The sequence below is a fragment of the Gossypium arboreum genome, chromosome 7, assembly GCF_025698485.1.
Source record: "Gossypium arboreum isolate Shixiya-1 chromosome 7, ASM2569848v2, whole genome shotgun sequence".
NCBI lineage: Eukaryota > Viridiplantae > Streptophyta > Magnoliopsida > Malvales > Malvaceae > Gossypium > Gossypium arboreum.
The window spans coordinates 71,581,666-71,597,979 of NC_069076.1; the positions used below are offsets into that span (position 1 = coordinate 71,581,666).

Consider the following 16,314-nt stretch of genomic DNA (forward strand, 5'->3'; position numbering starts at 1 on the left):
ATGTCACCATAAAATTCGAAAAAGAAAAATTTCATGCATCATTGCAGATAGCTCTATCCAAACGCTCAACAATTCCTCCTCTATGCCATGTGAATTGCGAGCCTTTAAAGCTCAAATCATGCAACTGAGTTAATTCCATAAAATCCCCAAATAGAGGACACTTTTTTACCTAAGGTTCACCCTCCTCTCTTTTTACTATAGAAAATAATAGTGTTCAAATCACCAATCGGCGTCCACGAATATTTATCCAATGGAACATTCTATATAAGACCTCCCAAAGATGTCTCCATTTACAGCTATCAGGGCTTTCCTAAACAAAGGTGACTAAGAAAGGTTACCTAAAAATATTACCAGATATTTTGGCTATAACAAATTAGGGATGAATTTTGAAAACCTCAATACAAAACAGCTCCCTCCATCCAATTCAAATACCACCTAAAAACCCAATAGCCTCCACACGATGTGAGTATTGAAAACCAAGCTTCGCTATAGTCAAATCTGCTTTCCCACCACTGACCCTATTTTCTAATAGACCAATCAAATCAGGTCTATGTTCACGATTATATTCTCAAAAAACACGGAGAAACTTCGAACTGGCACAATCCTGGAAATTCTAAGATATGATAGTAAAACTAATAAATAAAATAAAAAAAAAAGAGAGAGAAAGCCAATCGCTAAGAAGTATCATATGCTTTCACACCACTATTTTGGACGTCCACCTTAGTAGATGGGGTTTCCACTTGAGCACTAAAGAGCTTAGCCATAGAATTCATAACTTCTAAAAGTGGGACTCGTGGATTGCTAGTAGGTTTAAAACAACCCCATCATCCACGAATTGTTTTGTTTAACACCCTTCCAGGATAACCATTCCCACCTTTATTCCCAACACTATGCCCTTTAGAAGAAATAGGAGGACTATTGTAGGCCACTACCCCTTCTTTCCCGATTTTTGAGTTGGAATTTGGGTCCCAATTTTCTTTGAATATTACGATAGAATGGCAATTAGGGTCTAGCTATTTAGAATTCAAATTCACCATGGTTTCAATAGGCCCTTCGAACGTAGGGTTGAAGAGTAAAGATGATGCTTTAGCGAAATTATCTGTTTCGGGTCCATGATTGATAGGTTGGTCAAAGTTCACTAATTCCCCCTAGGCATCATCAGCAGTATTAAGGGTTGTAGCATCCAAATGTTGTTTGGTCCCAGCTTGGATTAACCTGCGGTCTAAACCCGATTGTGACCCAGACTTCACCAGGTCCTACTTAGTAGAACCCGCTCCAAGCCTAGTTCTACTTTTTACCAATGATGGCCTTTTAGATCCATTCTCACTACTTTGGCCCAGTAGCCTTGTACCTGAGCTTACCTTCCCCAACGACTCATATTTTGGCCCCATCTTTTTTCTTTTAGCTTTAAAAACTCCCATTGCTAGAACCTAGTTTCCATAATTCCAGGTTGTTCCCTTTCCAATCTCGTCGACTCATTTTCCAACGCAACAAATTTGGAGTCATTCAAGATTTTTGCGTTTTGATTATGGTAGTTTGCCTGATTACGCCTAGATTTACACTTAACGTTCATCTATGGGACAAACACTTCCTCTATCGTCATCGGAGCTAACTCATTACCATTAACTCAGAGACTCTCCCTAGACCACCATCAGTGCTCCGACCTGTCAAAGAAGAAGGGCAAAGGGTTTTTAGATGTCCATATTTACCACAGGTAAAACAAATCGCAAGTAGAGCTTCAAACTTTACTCTTTGCATTCGACCATTGACTAAAACTTGCAACGTTAACGATTTTTCCAGGTCAACAAACACCGCCATCCTGGTGAACTGACCCATTCCTCCATTATCTGTTTTAATATCCATTTTGGCCACTTTTTCAACCAAACTTTCGATCTCCTGTAAAACCTGTTTCTTATACAAGAATCCAGGCAATCCCGGAAAACAGATCTAGGCCAGATTCATGCTCAGGAAAGGGCTTCGATGGGTTAAAGTCCACCGTCCACGACTGAACTTTAAAGTAGTGTCCAAACACTATCCATGGTTTTTGGGTCAAAATCGTCTCATAATCATCTTTGTTTTGAAAACGGACCAAATAGTAGTCGTTTCCCACATCCATTAAACGAAAAGGTTGGGAGGGTTTCTAGAGACTGGAAATCTGATTGTAAAGAACTCCATTTCCTATATTGCGCCCCCAACAATTTCACCACATTTTTGGTCTCCATATCCTTAACCAAGATTTTCTTAATTTGTTCAAAGAAGTCGATGGTCAAAATACTGTTGATGGTAGATCTTAGGGTGTCTCCATCTTCAAACTTTAAGTCCATATCAATAGCACCATCCGAGATCATGGAGGAAGCCAAAGATTCAGTGTTTTGCGCTCCCAACATTTTATCTTTCCAAGAAATTTCACTCGCTAGAGCCGTATCAACCACCATGTTTTCTGCTGAATCATCTCCCACATCTTTGAATTTGACTTTTTTGGTGTTACGGTCCATGTTAAAGCCATCAGCATCACCCATACAATCGTCAGACAAGTTTTTGAAATCGTTTATCGCCGGACAAGAGCTTTTAGTCTCCAATTTTTTAATTTAATTCTTTTGTGCAAGATATTAAGAAATTTTCATTTTAGTTTTGAGAGATCTAGAAATGTCTTCCACTCCAAATTTAGATATCTTTCCTATTATTGTTTATGTTTGTATCAATAAGGATGAAGTAGCAATTTTTTTTAATTTCATAATTAAATTAGTGACCTAATTAAAAGTATAAAAAGTACCTAAATATAGTATAAATAGATAAATAAATCCATAACCCGATTAAGACTCGGTAAAGTACTCAAATGTATATATTATAACGTAGATTTTCGAAAGACTAAGATCACAAATAAATAAATAAACAAACAAAATAGCCAAGCGGCCCCCCTCCCAGTCTACACTTTCCAGACATCTTACGTGGAGCCCAACTGTAATTCGGTGGAAGCTTCTTCTGAAGGAAATAAATAAAATGAAATGAAAGCGCAAAGCATCAAAAATCAGGAACAGACTTCGAAACTGATCCTCAAAAGGGGGAAAACTGTAATAATTTTTCAGTGATAACGAAAAAGGGTGGCTGCCGATCTTTCAAAATTTTTTTATTTTTATTTTTGTGCATCTAAAGTTAATTTCTCATCCATTTTGCGGTCACTGTCTTGTTTTTATTTAGTTGTCATCGGAACTACAGACAACGACTCCCTTTTACTAAAACACAAAAACCTTACCGTCCTCACCTTCTTCTCTTCATCTTCCCCAAACCCCCCATCGGTTTTAGCTCCTCAGTCATAGATTGGAGGAGAAAGTATATTTTGTATAGATTTTTGGTGAGCTTAGTTGAGAAATTTTCTTTATCTACACTTTATGATTATTTTATTAATTCCAACATGGCTCTGGTGAGTGTTGTGCCTGCAATAACTGAAGGAGTGAACTCGATGAGGTTTTGCGACGTTAGAGCTCCGGGGATCATGTCGAGTCGAAGAGAAATCGTGGAGGAAACGGTGGCGCGTATAATTGAAGAGAAAATCTATGTGGCGGTGGGCAAAGATGTGGATAAATATAAATCCGTTTTGTTCTGGGCTTTACAACATTCAGGAGGAAAAAAGATTTGCATAATTCATGTTCACCAACCCGCTAAGATGATTCCGGTTTCTGAAAGTAAGTTTGATTTCAATTGACTTTTCTTTATTAATGCTTAGAGTTTATTCAGGATGAAAAAAAAAAAAAAAAGGGTGGGGGTGAAAATCTAAAAAAATTAAGAATAAGGTTTCCTTAATTTTGTTGATTTTCGGAGACTTTAGTTTATGTGATTGTTCGATTGAAATAATTGGATGGATAAATGGATTATTTCGAAACTATTACAGTATCACTTGTATTATTTTCTCTTGCTTGATATTGTGTTTTCTAATTGAGAAATTGTTTTATGTGTTTTTGGTTTTGCAGTGGGTACAAAATTTCCTGCTAGTAAACTCGAAGAACAGCAAGTCAAGGCATACTGGGAAATTGAAAGAAAAAATATGGAGAAGATGCTGAATGATTACCTTCTGCTTTGTCTTCAACGTGGGGTATCAGTTTCTTCTTTCACCTTAGTTTATACGATTGTTGACTTCTTGTTGAATTTCAATTCGTCCTAGAAGAACTTTTAATTCTGAACAAATTAACACTGATATAAGCTTATGATTGCGATCTGCAGTGACTGCACATCAAGATCAGGAAAATTTCAGCTAAAATTATTGATCGATGATCACTACCTCTTTCAATTTACTGTTTTTAGTCCTCAATTTCGATTGTGAATACCAAATCAGCTCGTTTGGGAAGTTTGTAATCTGTTCTTCTATTATTTTACTGTAGGTGCGAGCAGAGAAGCTGTACATTGAAATGGATTCTATCGAGCAGGGGATTTTGGAAATGATATCTGAGAATAGGATCCGTATGCTTGTAATGGGAGGAGCAGCAGACAAACATTATTCAAAGTATAAACCACATAAGTAATCATCTATCCTCAATCCCAACATAGGATTAACTAGACCAACAGTGGATCTTCTAAGAGACTTGCATGTCTTGCTCCCTAGGAAGCACACTTAAGATGTTGTTTACCTTATTCCTTTTCAATTGCAGGAAAGTTGTTGACCTCAAGTCCAAGAAAGCCATCTTTGTGCGTGAAAGTGCACCTAATACCTGCCACACAATATGGTTTCTCTGCAAAGGGCTTCTTATCTACACAAGGTATGCTTGCTTTTGACGAGTGTCACTTTTAAAGGAATCAAGCTTTTTATCTTTACAGAATGCCTGTACCAGATGGTCTGTTGTTGACTCGTTAGAGATAGAGTACATTTGCATTTCCATATTATGAAATTGACCTATTACTGGCTGCTTCAGTGACTAATATAAATAAAATATGGAAACAGGAAATTAAGTTCAGATGTAACTGATACAAAAGTTGCATCATCATCACTGCCAGCAAGTCCAAACCTTGAATCTAGTGAAAATCACTTCAGGTCACAATGTGTAATACTGCGACAAACTAGTCAAGTAAAACCCTCTACTTCTGCACCGGATTCATTGCATAGAGTAAGATCTGAAAATGTTTATGGGCGCATGGGAAGTACACTGGGTTTTCCTTCTCCTGATGGTAATGAAGGGCTATCAACTCCGCCGAACAGATCTGATGTAGAAGGGAGTTCCGATGAATGGGATGGTTTATCCAGAAGAAGTCCTCAGAATTCAGTTTTGTCATCATGTTCTTCAAATGGAATGGCTGATGCAGCTTTGGTCCCATATATGGGAACTGAGGTGAATGGAAATGGATTACAGTCTAGTTTAATTTCTCATGCTGAAGGAAATTTCAATCTGTCATCTCTTCCCAGCATTCGGGTACGTGCAAAGCGTTCATCTGATATCTGAGACTGTTTAAGCTTCACTTTCTTATTTATCTCAAACTGACCAGCCCGCTTGGTGCAGTGCCAATTTTTTTATATCTATACTATTGAAAACCAAATGGTTTATTGATTTGTATAGGATGTAACTACCGATAACACTCTTTATGACCAACTTCAACAAGTAATGGCAGAGGCAACAAACTCGAGAAGAGAAGCATTTGAAGAGGCAATGAAACGTTCAGAAGCTGAGAAAGATGCTCTTGTGGCTATACGTAGGGTAAGTTTTCAGATTCGAATTCTGTAGAACACACACACCAACACAAGATGATTATTTCATAAATATTCTTCCAGTATTTGGAGATTGTCAGAAATCAGTACTTGATGCTATTATCTGAAAAGGGTAAATCCTGTGTAACTTTTTCTTGCAACAAAATGTAATATTAATGTACTATCATGTATAATTAATATATATGTGCACGAGTTTCAAAAATATTTTGAACTAACAAAAATCTTTATTATATTACTGCATTAACATTAGAATAATATTTTATTTTTATTATTAAATTTTTAATATTAGGAAAACATTTGACAAAGCTAAAATTAGACTCTCTATCATGTTAAATTACACTTTTACTATTATTTAAATTATTCAATTTTTACTAAACTTTTACTAGTATTCCATAATATAACTAACACTTATCACTGTAAAATAGATGCATTAAGGTTGAAACATTTAAGCATTTTTATTCAATTAGTAGCTAAAAGTAACCAAAAAAGTTCAATTTCATTATTATTTCCATTCAAACTTTAATTGTTGTAATAATTAATTATCAAAATAGTTAATATATTTTAATTATGTTTAATGATTTGAATAATATTACTTTGCTTTAATTACATGAAATAAAAAATACATTATTTTACGGATTAAGAAATAAACACCTAAAATCACATGCCACAAATGTGATATTAGGAACTAGCCTTCTGTAAAAGAACTAATCATAGCTTCTAATTTGCAGGTGAAAGCATCAGAAATCCTGTATGCACAAGAGTTAAAGCAAAGGAAAGAAATTGAGGAAGCATTAGCAAAAGAAAAAGACGAACTTGACAAGATGATGAACCAGCGAGATGAGGTCAGGATAGAACTTCAAGCTGCCTTGGATCAGAAATCATCACTGGAGAACCAAATTGCAGAATCTGAAAAGGAGGTTAAGGAGCTCCAGGAGAAGATATTCTCAGCTGTTGAACTTTTGCAGAATTATAAGAAAGAAAGAGACGAATTGCAGATGGAGCGAGACAATGCACTCAAAGAGGCTGAAGAGTTGCGGAAAAGTCGAGCTCAGCCCTCAGGTGCACATATGCACCAGTTTTTCACTGAGTTCTCTTTCACGGAAATTGAGGAAGCAACTCTCAACTTTGATCCCTCTCTGAAGATTGGAGAAGGGGGATATGGGAGTATTTATAAAGGTAATCTGCGTCATACCACTGTGGCTATAAAGATGTTGCATTCTAATAGCTTGCAAGGTCCATCGGAATTTCAACAAGAGGTATAGTCCCCTAAGTATTGTTTTATTTATTGTTTGGATGGACTTCATGTTACATTGAGTTGAACATATTATTAGTGGTATCCGTGTCATAAATTCAGAGCCTATGATATATCCAGAAAAAGCCCAAGGAGTTAATTATAGATTCTGTTATTTGGTTATTGTGTTTGCTGCATTCCTTGTACATATCTCAAAGTTAATTGTCCCCCATCCTGGAACTGTATTTTGTGCCTCAGACTGTCTATGTTCTTCCCTCTCTAGCAATTCTGCATCCTCAAAAATAAGCTTAAAATTATCTATTTTTTAACAGTAGTATCATGTTGCACGTGTAAAATATATATAAAGGTAATCTGTGTCATACCACTGTGGCTATAAAGATGTTGCATTCTAATAGCTTGCAAGGTCCATCGGAATTTCAACAAGAGGTATAGTCCCCTAAGTATTGTTTTATTTATTGTTTGGATGGACTTCATGTTACATTGAGTTGAACATATTATTAGTGGTATCCGTGTTGTAAATTCAGAGCCTATGATATATCCAGAAAAAGCCCAAGGAGTTAATTATAGATTCTGTTATTTGGTTATTATGTTTGCAGCATTCCTTGTACATACCTCAAAGTTAATTGTCCCCCATCCTGGAACTGTATTTTGTGCCTTAGACTGTCTATGTTCTTCCCTCTCTAGCAATTCTGCATCCTCAAAAATAAGCTTAAAATTATCTATTTGTTAACAGTAGTATCATGTTGCAGGTGTAAAATATATATATTTAGTTCCAGTAAGAATTGAAATGAAAAGAAAAGAGACTGCTATATGCACGATAAAAAAAACATTTGAATTCCCTGACTGTAAGAACAAAAGAGCCCTACACTTCATTGCCTTCTACTTTGATTGTGTCATCAATTTTGTATTTGGTTAATGACAGAATATTTTACGTTTTGCAAGTGGCAAAGAACAGCACAATTAAAATATTGAAACTGTATCTGGTTATGAGTTTTTTGTGCATTGAATGATATCTTTTGGTTGTGTCTTAGGTTGATGTTTTGAGTAAGATGAGGCATCCAAATCTGGTAACTCTGATTGGTGCATGTCCTGATGCTTGGACTCTTATTTATGAATATCTTCCCAATGGAAGTCTTGAAGACCGACTTAGCTGCAGAGGCAATTCCCCCCCTTTATCATGGCAAACTCGTATCCGTCTTGCTACTGAGTTATGTTCTGTTCTCATCTTCCTTCATTCAAGTAAGCCTCATGGCATAGTGCATGGTGATTTGAAACCTGCAAACATTCTTCTTGATGCTAATTTTGTCACTAAACTGAGTGACTTTGGAATCTGTCGTCTTGTAAGCAACAATACAACCGTCTGCTGTAGAACTGACCCCAAAGGAACTTTCGCATACATGGATCCAGAGTTCCTTTCAACTGGAGAACTTACTCAAAAGGCTGATGTTTACTCATTTGGAGTCATTTTGTTACGGTTGTTGACAGGAAGACAAGCCTTGGGTATAATAAAGGAAGTGCAATATGCATTAGATAATGGAAATTTGAAAAATCTCTTGGATCCTTTGGCTGGAGATTGGCCTTTCGTGCAAGCTGAGCAATTGGCTAACCTAGCTTTGAGGTGCTGTGAAATGAATCGGAGGTGTAGGCCCGACCTTTCAACAGATGTGTGGAGGGTGCTGGAGCCAATGAGGGCTTCATGTGGAGGCTCATCCTCGTTTCAGCTGGGTTCTGAAGAGCAATGCCATCCTCCTTCCTATTTTATCTGCCCCATTTTCCAGGTAAGCTAATCTATTCCTGCTCCTATCTTTCATATACTTCATGGAATAGCACATCTGCAATGATCAAATTCTACCTTCCTCTCCCCCATAGAACTGGGTAATTAGGAAAGAAATAAAATGATTTCTTTTCATCCCGTAGGAAACAATTCGCCAATGTGGCATACAGGGAGAACAGAAGACATCTAGAATAAAATTTTATTATAATTCTTTCAAAGCAAACACTTGGCCAGTTAAACTTGTATTACCCACCAAGAATGTCGTGACTGTAGATTACAGAGCAACAAACTAGCTGCAACTTCAATTAAATCTTGTAATTGCTACATTTCAGGAAGTAATGCAAGATCCTCACGTAGCAGCCGATGGTTTCACATACGAAGCAGAGGCTTTGAGAGGTTGGTTGGATAGTGGGCATGACACCTCACCCATGACAAATATTAAGCTAGCACATTCCAATCTCGTTCCTAACCTTGCTCTTCGCTCTGCCATTCAGGAGTGGCTGCAACAACACTAAAATGCAGTACTACCATTTTATTTTTTTGCTTCTATATATTAGTTTGTTGTTTATAATTGTACCCTTATGTAGCCAAAAGCTAAAAAGAAAAACCTGATTTCTCTCTCAAAGTATAATATATATATACATACACATACGAGAGATTTATTTGCACTCATATAAAATTATAGTTTTACACACTTCTGTTATTTATTAGTTTTGTGTATGATTAATGTATTAATTATCCTTTTATCTATTATGTAAAAAGTTTTAATCGTTAAATAGATATTAGTAAAAATATTGTTTTAGATCAATGTGATAGATATATGTAATTGATAGGAAAATTTATATGCATGAAAATTACAATTATATTGATAAATATTATATTGATAAATTTAATTTGATCGTTAAAATATTAAGTATTATATGTAATTTCCTGAAAGGAAGGTAATAACTCTACTATAAGCAGTGGTGAGTGCTGGGCTTTTCTATTCTATGTGGCCTACGCACATTATACCCGAACCGGACCATAAGATCCAACTATCAAAGCTTATTGTACAATACGAACCCTGAACCGAGTCAGGTATGTCATCCTATGTAGTTAGTTTTATTTGCTTGGGGAACTAATAAGAATAAAAAAAAAACAGTAAATTTAAGGTTTTTTGTAAAAGGTTTTACGATGTTTGTTTCTGAAAAATAAAGAGGCCATTACAAATCAACCCATATTTGCTTTCTTTTTTTTTTTTATATATATATATATATATATAAAATGTTTTACAATATTTTACAGAAGCTCATCTGCCTTGTTTTTAATTAGTGTGGATTTTCTTTTCTGGTTAAGTCTTGTTCTATTCTTTTTAATCTTTTTAAACCAATCCATCATGATTTTTTATTTGTTGAAAGAAAATAAAAATGATCTCGTATTGAATTTTAACCGGTTCACCTTAAATTAGATTTATAATAATAAACCAAACAAACAATCTTTCGATTAAATATGTTAACCGAATTTCAAAAAAAAAAACACTTGCAAAATTAATTTGTCAATGAGATTTGTTGTGAATCCATTTATTAATTTTATTATGTAATTTATATATAAAATTGGGCTTCAAAGTTTTACCTAAGATTAGCTTAGTTGTTTTATTGTTGTTAGTATATTGAACAATTTGCGCTTCTGGATAATTTTAATATAGCTTTAATTATGCACTTAAGCATTGTTGCTGGATTATATTTCTATGAATCATATGATTACGATATGTTTTGTTCAATTTATGAGTTTGATTATTTTTCCAATTATGCTACCAATTTTATACATATTACTTAAATTTTAGGTTTTATATTATTATAGAAAATATTATTTCAAATCAATGTTGTTGTAAATTTAATTAATTAATAATCAAAATTTATTCTCTAAATTAATTATGAGAAATATTCTCTTTAATATTATATTTGTTTAATTGAAAACTACTTTTGTAAAATGTTTTCAAGAAATTTACTAAACAATAGAAATTAAAAAAAAATCCAAACATTGAAAAATATCATTTTTTTTCTTCAGGAAATCAATACATTTTCCAAAAATCATTTTTTATAAAATTGCACCAAACTATTAGGCTAGAAAATACCAAGAGGAGGTGAATTGATATTTTAAAAATCTTCGCAAACTTTTCTAAATGATGAGGAAAGGGAATAAAAGCTTGGACAATTCAATTTATAATGATGCGGCCCCAATTACCTACCTCATCTATTTTAGCTTTCCACAACTAAAGATATCTCTAATTCACTACTAGAATCAATATTTTTCAAAAAGAAGATATAACCTTTACAAATCTTCATCTTTTTCATAAGGTTGAGATAGAGCCTCCCCCTAGTTTTTGTGGGGAAAATAAAACCCTTTTTAGCTTTTATGGCTAAACTAAAGCCTTCACAATTTACAATTGGTGATATGAAAGAGTGTAAACAAAGAGACCTCTACAAGGTATGTGTTTACAAAAGTTAAGTTTTTAAAAAACTGGAATGATAGAGATAAAAGATTTAACAATAAGCTCCTAGAGAATATTTACAAGAGAAATAAAATAGTAAAGATTTAAACACTATTTGTAACATCTCGTTTTCAGTGAAATCGGAATAGTGATTTCGGGACCACAAATCTGAGTCAGAAAGAAATTTTATTTTAATATTTTTGCATGGTTTGCATTATGATAGGAATAACGTATGAAAATTTCGTTAGGAAAAATTTTACCGATTTCATGTTTAATTGATAAAAGGATCAAATTGCATAAAATGCAAAAGTTGAGTTCTAGTAGCTAAAAGAATCAAATATCTATAAAATTAAAAAATTGAGGTCCTTATATGGCAATTAGACCATTAAATGGAGTTAGTAGATATTTATGGTGATTCATATATGAAAAAGTAGAAAAAGAAAAGGACTAAATTAGAAATAGAAATAATTAAATATGATAATAAACTAATATCATCTATTTCATCTTCATCCCCAAATTAAAAATACATGGAAACCCTAGCTAAGAGAAAGTGAGCTCAAGCAAGTTATTTTGGTTCAATTAGGTATGAATTCTTGTCCCGTTTTTAGTAATTTTTATATTTTTGATATCGTAATTACCTAATCTAATCTATTTTGGGGATCAATTTGCAAAGTTATCAAAGTATTAAAATTTTACCATGGATGAGTATGTTGAAAATTTGAAATTTATGGTAGAAAATGAAAGGTTGTTGATAGATAAACAACTTTTGTAAAGTGAATTTTAATGAAATTGTGATTTAGGGACTAAATTGTAAAGATGTAAAATTCAAGGAAAATTTCTAATTTTTGTGAATTACATGGACTGTTATTGTTATATGAAAAATTCGGCTAGGCTTGAAATAAGGATTAAATTGCATAAATTTCATTTTTCGAGCCTAGGGACGAAATCATCATTAATTAAAAGTTTAGGGACAAAATGATAATTTTGCCTAGGATGTGAATTGGATTGAAATTAATATGAATTGTATTAGATTGAGTTAAATTTACTCATATAGATCCGGATAGACCTAGTACGGAATTGGATCGAGGAAAACAAAAAGTATCGAATTAGTAGATTCTCGTATACAAACAAGTGTCGAGGTAAGTTCGTGTAACTAAATTGTGTACATTTATATGTTCGAATTAAATGTTATAAATGTGAATGCTGAATTGTGTAATTTTTATTTTTATGAGATTAATCATAAATCTGATAATGCCCGATAAATATATAAAATCCTGTTTGGATACATGAAATTCGATTGGATACAAGGCTCCTATATTGGTTGTGGTCTTGCATATGTTGTAGACACACCACAGTTCAAAAGAGCACCCTGTTATTTTCTCTCTTGAGCTTCCCGTTATATAGTTCTTGCAAGCTTCCCGTTATAGCTCTTCGGAGCATCCCGATAGGTCGTGATCCTACATATGTTGTGGACACACCTTAGTGCTTATGAGCATCTTGTTATAAGGCTCTTCGCAAGCTTCCCGTTAATTAGCTCTTTGTGAGCTTCCTGAAATGGCTTGCTTGAACTTTCTGATATATGGCTATTCGGAGCTCCCTGATTAATGAGTCTTTGAAGCTACCCATTATAAACTCGCACGAGCTTCATGAATATGACTCTTATGAGTTTCCTATTTTATCCCGGATAAGCTTCCCGTTTATGTGCTTTATAAGCACTCCTGAGTATGAGTTGATGGATTTACTATATAATACACATTGTAAGTACTGCTTATGTATTCATCGAGATTTCAAATGATTCAACGGGTATCTTTCCGATAAGGGATAATATGAATTCAAGGTGAAATACCATGAGAATACTTGATATGCAAAATATGGTATGTACTTGTTCCTTGGAAACATGAAATGATAAACACATGTATGGAAATGGTATATTGATGAGCTTATCTATATTCCTTAGTAATTATATGAATTTACATACTAACATGCTTGATGAGGATTTACGTGTGGTTAGGCTATTAATTTTATTGATTTGGACGTACTATGAATGTTTATTTAAATGAACATGATTGGTAAGTTAATTTCCTGTTATACAAACTTATTAAGCATTATATGCTCACTCTGTTTATTTTCCTCTGCTTTATAGTGCTCAGAAGCTCATAAAGGTTGGGAATCAATCGGAGCATCATCACACTATCCTTTAACTCAATTTGGTATAATTAGCAGAACTACTTTTGGTATAATGGCATGTAGGCTATGTTAAGCCAAAACATTGTAATTAGCCATGGGATTGGCTAGTGATGATGTGTTTGATGTTTATAGACATGAGGTTATATTATGTTGCTATGAGTATGCATGAAGTGGTATAATAGGTACAAGCATATTTAAATGAATGTTTGATCAAAAAGGTAAGTTTGAATACTTAAATACATGTGATGACATATTATGCATAAGATTGGTTTTGGCTTGGTTTTAATGACTTGAATTAGTTGGTGAATGTATTCAAATTTTGTTATAGGTTGATGGAAAATTTGGGTGAGAAAGGTGGCCTTGAAAATGGCCTATTTTCATCCACACGGGTAGACACACGGGCGTGTGTCTCAACCGTGTTTGACACACGGCCATGCGCACGGGCGTGTGGTTTGGCTGTGTGTCCCCTGCATCCTTAAATTTGAGAAACAAAATGCCCAGGTATTTTCACACGGGCAGAGACATGGGCGCGTGTCTCAGCCATATGTGACACACGACCTAGCACACATGCATGTGTCTTGGCCATGTGACTCCTGCACCTAATTAATGTAAAATTTAATTTTCACACGGGCGTGTGGCTTGGTCGTGGGACCCAAGTTAGTAGCTACCCTAATTTGAACATGGGCTGGGACACGGTCGTGTGCTTCATATCGAATGCCCATACAGTTTGAGACACGAGCATGTCACTTGGCCGTGTGAGCCATATGGCCTGGCCACACAGGCGTGTGTCCCCTACACTTAAGAAAAACTTTGAAATTTTACGAAAAATTCTCTAATTCTCGATTTGGTTCCAACTTGTTTCTATTGCATAAATTGGGCCTCGAAGGTTCATTTAAGGGACAATATGATTGATTATGTATGAAATCAGATATGAATAATAAATGATAAGATTTAAATATATTTGATCTGTAAATTTTGGTAATGCTTCATAACCCTATTTCGGCGATGGATATTGGTTAGGGGTGTTACGCTATTCTCTTGATCTTGATGCTTGGATATCTCTCTCTTGAGTCTTGAAGTATATTTATATAAAGAAACAAGTTTGTAGACGTTTATGACCATTGAGAATGAATTCTAGCCATTGGAGCATTTATTTTGTACATTTAATACAACCTGCAATAGCGTGTCTCGAGACATAAACCCTTTGTTTCAAGACATGAAGTTACCTTATCAGTTTTGTAGATTCTGGTTCTTGTGAAACTGGAATTTCAACACTAGGTTAAACTTCCTCTGAATCTTGAGCGTTAGCTTGCTCCTTTTCAACTTCGATGGTGTTGGGCTCTACTGTCTTTCCACTCCTCAATGTCAATGCTTCGCAATGCTCCTTCCCCCGATTCCTCAGATTCTCTATATCACTAGGCAAAGCACCTGGTGGTTGGTTCTTGAGTTCATTTGCAAGCTGGCCCATTTGGTTTTCCAGGTTTTTCAATGTAGCTACTTGGCTTTGGATTAAGGCATCATTCTTGGCCATGTATGTCTTTAACAGATTTTCTAAGCTATTGGATGATTCAGCATGGGTTGGTTTCTGAACTTGTTGGGGAAAACTAGGCGACTGGGCTAGTCTAGGTTGGGCGTAAGTGTTACTGGTTCTAGCCCCTTGGTTACTCCAGGAAAAATTGGGGTGATTTTTTCACGATAGGTTATAAAAATTGGATTGCAGTCCTTGCTTCCCTCGATTTTGGTTCTGGTTACCTATGTAGTACATGGATTTTGGGTTTGATGGACATTTTTTGAACAAATGTCCTTCCCTATAATAAACACAGACTATATTTTCAAATTGGGTTGGTGGTTGTGCTGCAAAACTGTTAGACGCATTAGTAGTAAGGTTTTTTAACATTGAGGACATTGATGATACCTTAGATGCGAGTGAAGTAAGAGCGTCTACTTCATATATTCCAACAACTCGTCTTTTTGATGCTACTCGATTGGTTGGCCATTGGTAACTGTTGCTAGAAATCCTCTCAATGATTTCATAAGCCTCGTTATAAGACCTGAAAAGGAGAGCACCATTAGCAGAAACGTCCACTACCATCATTGTGTGAGCATTGAGACCATTATAAAATGTCTCAAGTTGGATGCAATGTGGGATTCCATGATGAGGGCACTCTCGTAATAACTCTTTGTATCTTTCCCATACCTCATACAATGACTCATCATCCATTTGTTGGAAGGCAGTGATCTCGTTCCTCAACTTAGCATTCTTTTTAGACGGGAAATACATCATAAGGAATCTTTTTGCTAACTCTTGCCATGTGGAAATTGAGTTCGGTGGCAATGAGTTCAACCAGGCTCGAACTCTGTCCCTCAGTGAATATGGGAACAACTTCAATCGTAATGCATCTTCGGGTACTCCTGCTAATTTGAAAGAATCGCTCACCTCCATAAACAGTCTTAAGTGTAGGTGAGGATCTTCGGTAGGCATTCCACTGAATTGGCCCACTGTCTGAAGCATCTGGAACATGACTGGCTTTAGCTCGAATTGTTATGCCTCAATTTCGAGTCTCCTAAAATCCGGATTAAGATCATTAAATACTGGCACGACATACTATCGTAAAGCTCTATCCCTATCATCAGCAATAAGGATAGGATTTTGAGCAGGGTTTGCTCCATTTCCTTGGATCGAATTTTCGAAGTTCATATCTTTGGTCCTTCTCTGATTTGCTGGACTTTTTCGCTGTCGGAAAGTTTGTTCAATCCCAGGGTCTACAGGGAGTAGGTCAATAATTCAGTCAATACTCATAAACACCTAAAATAACCACAGAAAATTAATTCAATTAAAAATTAAACAGGAAAAATAAACTAAAATGTAAAACTAGCAAATTCACAAATAATAACTTTTTAAAATAGTCCCCGGCAACGGCACCAAAAACTTGGAACGA

At 35.0% G+C, this 16,314-nt stretch overlaps 1 protein-coding gene and 1 non-coding gene across 3 annotated transcripts; both read left to right on the forward strand.

Moving 5' to 3' along the window:
• The first annotated feature begins 2,868 nt into the window (after positions 1–2,868).
• Positions 2,869–9,526, forward strand: LOC108454062 (U-box domain-containing protein 33). 2 transcript variants are annotated; one of them, XM_017752373.2, is made up of 9 exons: positions 2,869–3,683; positions 3,969–4,090; positions 4,377–4,513; positions 4,644–4,751; positions 4,934–5,399; positions 5,544–5,681; positions 6,421–6,948; positions 7,976–8,722; positions 9,051–9,526. In XM_017752373.2, the coding sequence occupies exons 1-9, from the start codon at positions 3,413–3,415 to the stop codon at positions 9,231–9,233; spliced, it is 2,700 nt and encodes an 899-aa protein (XP_017607862.1). In that variant the 5' UTR covers positions 2,869–3,412; the 3' UTR covers positions 9,234–9,526. The 2 variants fall into 2 exon arrangements, with proteins under 2 accessions (XP_017607862.1, XP_017607870.1); XM_017752381.2 differs by having other exon boundaries at positions 4,377–4,498.
• Positions 9,527–15,522: 5,996 nt separating this feature from the next.
• On the forward strand, positions 15,523–15,629 carry LOC128295947 (small nucleolar RNA R71). Its single transcript, XR_008286496.1, has one exon. It is a non-coding gene; the product is annotated as a small nucleolar RNA R71 (small nucleolar RNA).
• The last annotated feature ends 685 nt before the right edge of the window (positions 15,630–16,314 follow it).

Excerpts from the sequence above, each read along its gene's own strand:
- LOC108454062 (XM_017752373.2), top strand. The coding sequence starts at position 3,413 with ATGGCTCTGGTGAGTGTTGTGCCTGCAATAACTGAAGGAGTGAACTCG. Across the intron at positions 4,091-4,376 it reads TGCTTTGTCTTCAACGTGGG|GTGCGAGCAGAGAAGCTGTA; the intron begins GTATCAGTTTCT and ends ATTTTACTGTAG. Across the intron at positions 4,752-4,933 it reads GGGCTTCTTATCTACACAAG|GAAATTAAGTTCAGATGTAA; the intron begins GTATGCTTGCTT and ends ATATGGAAACAG.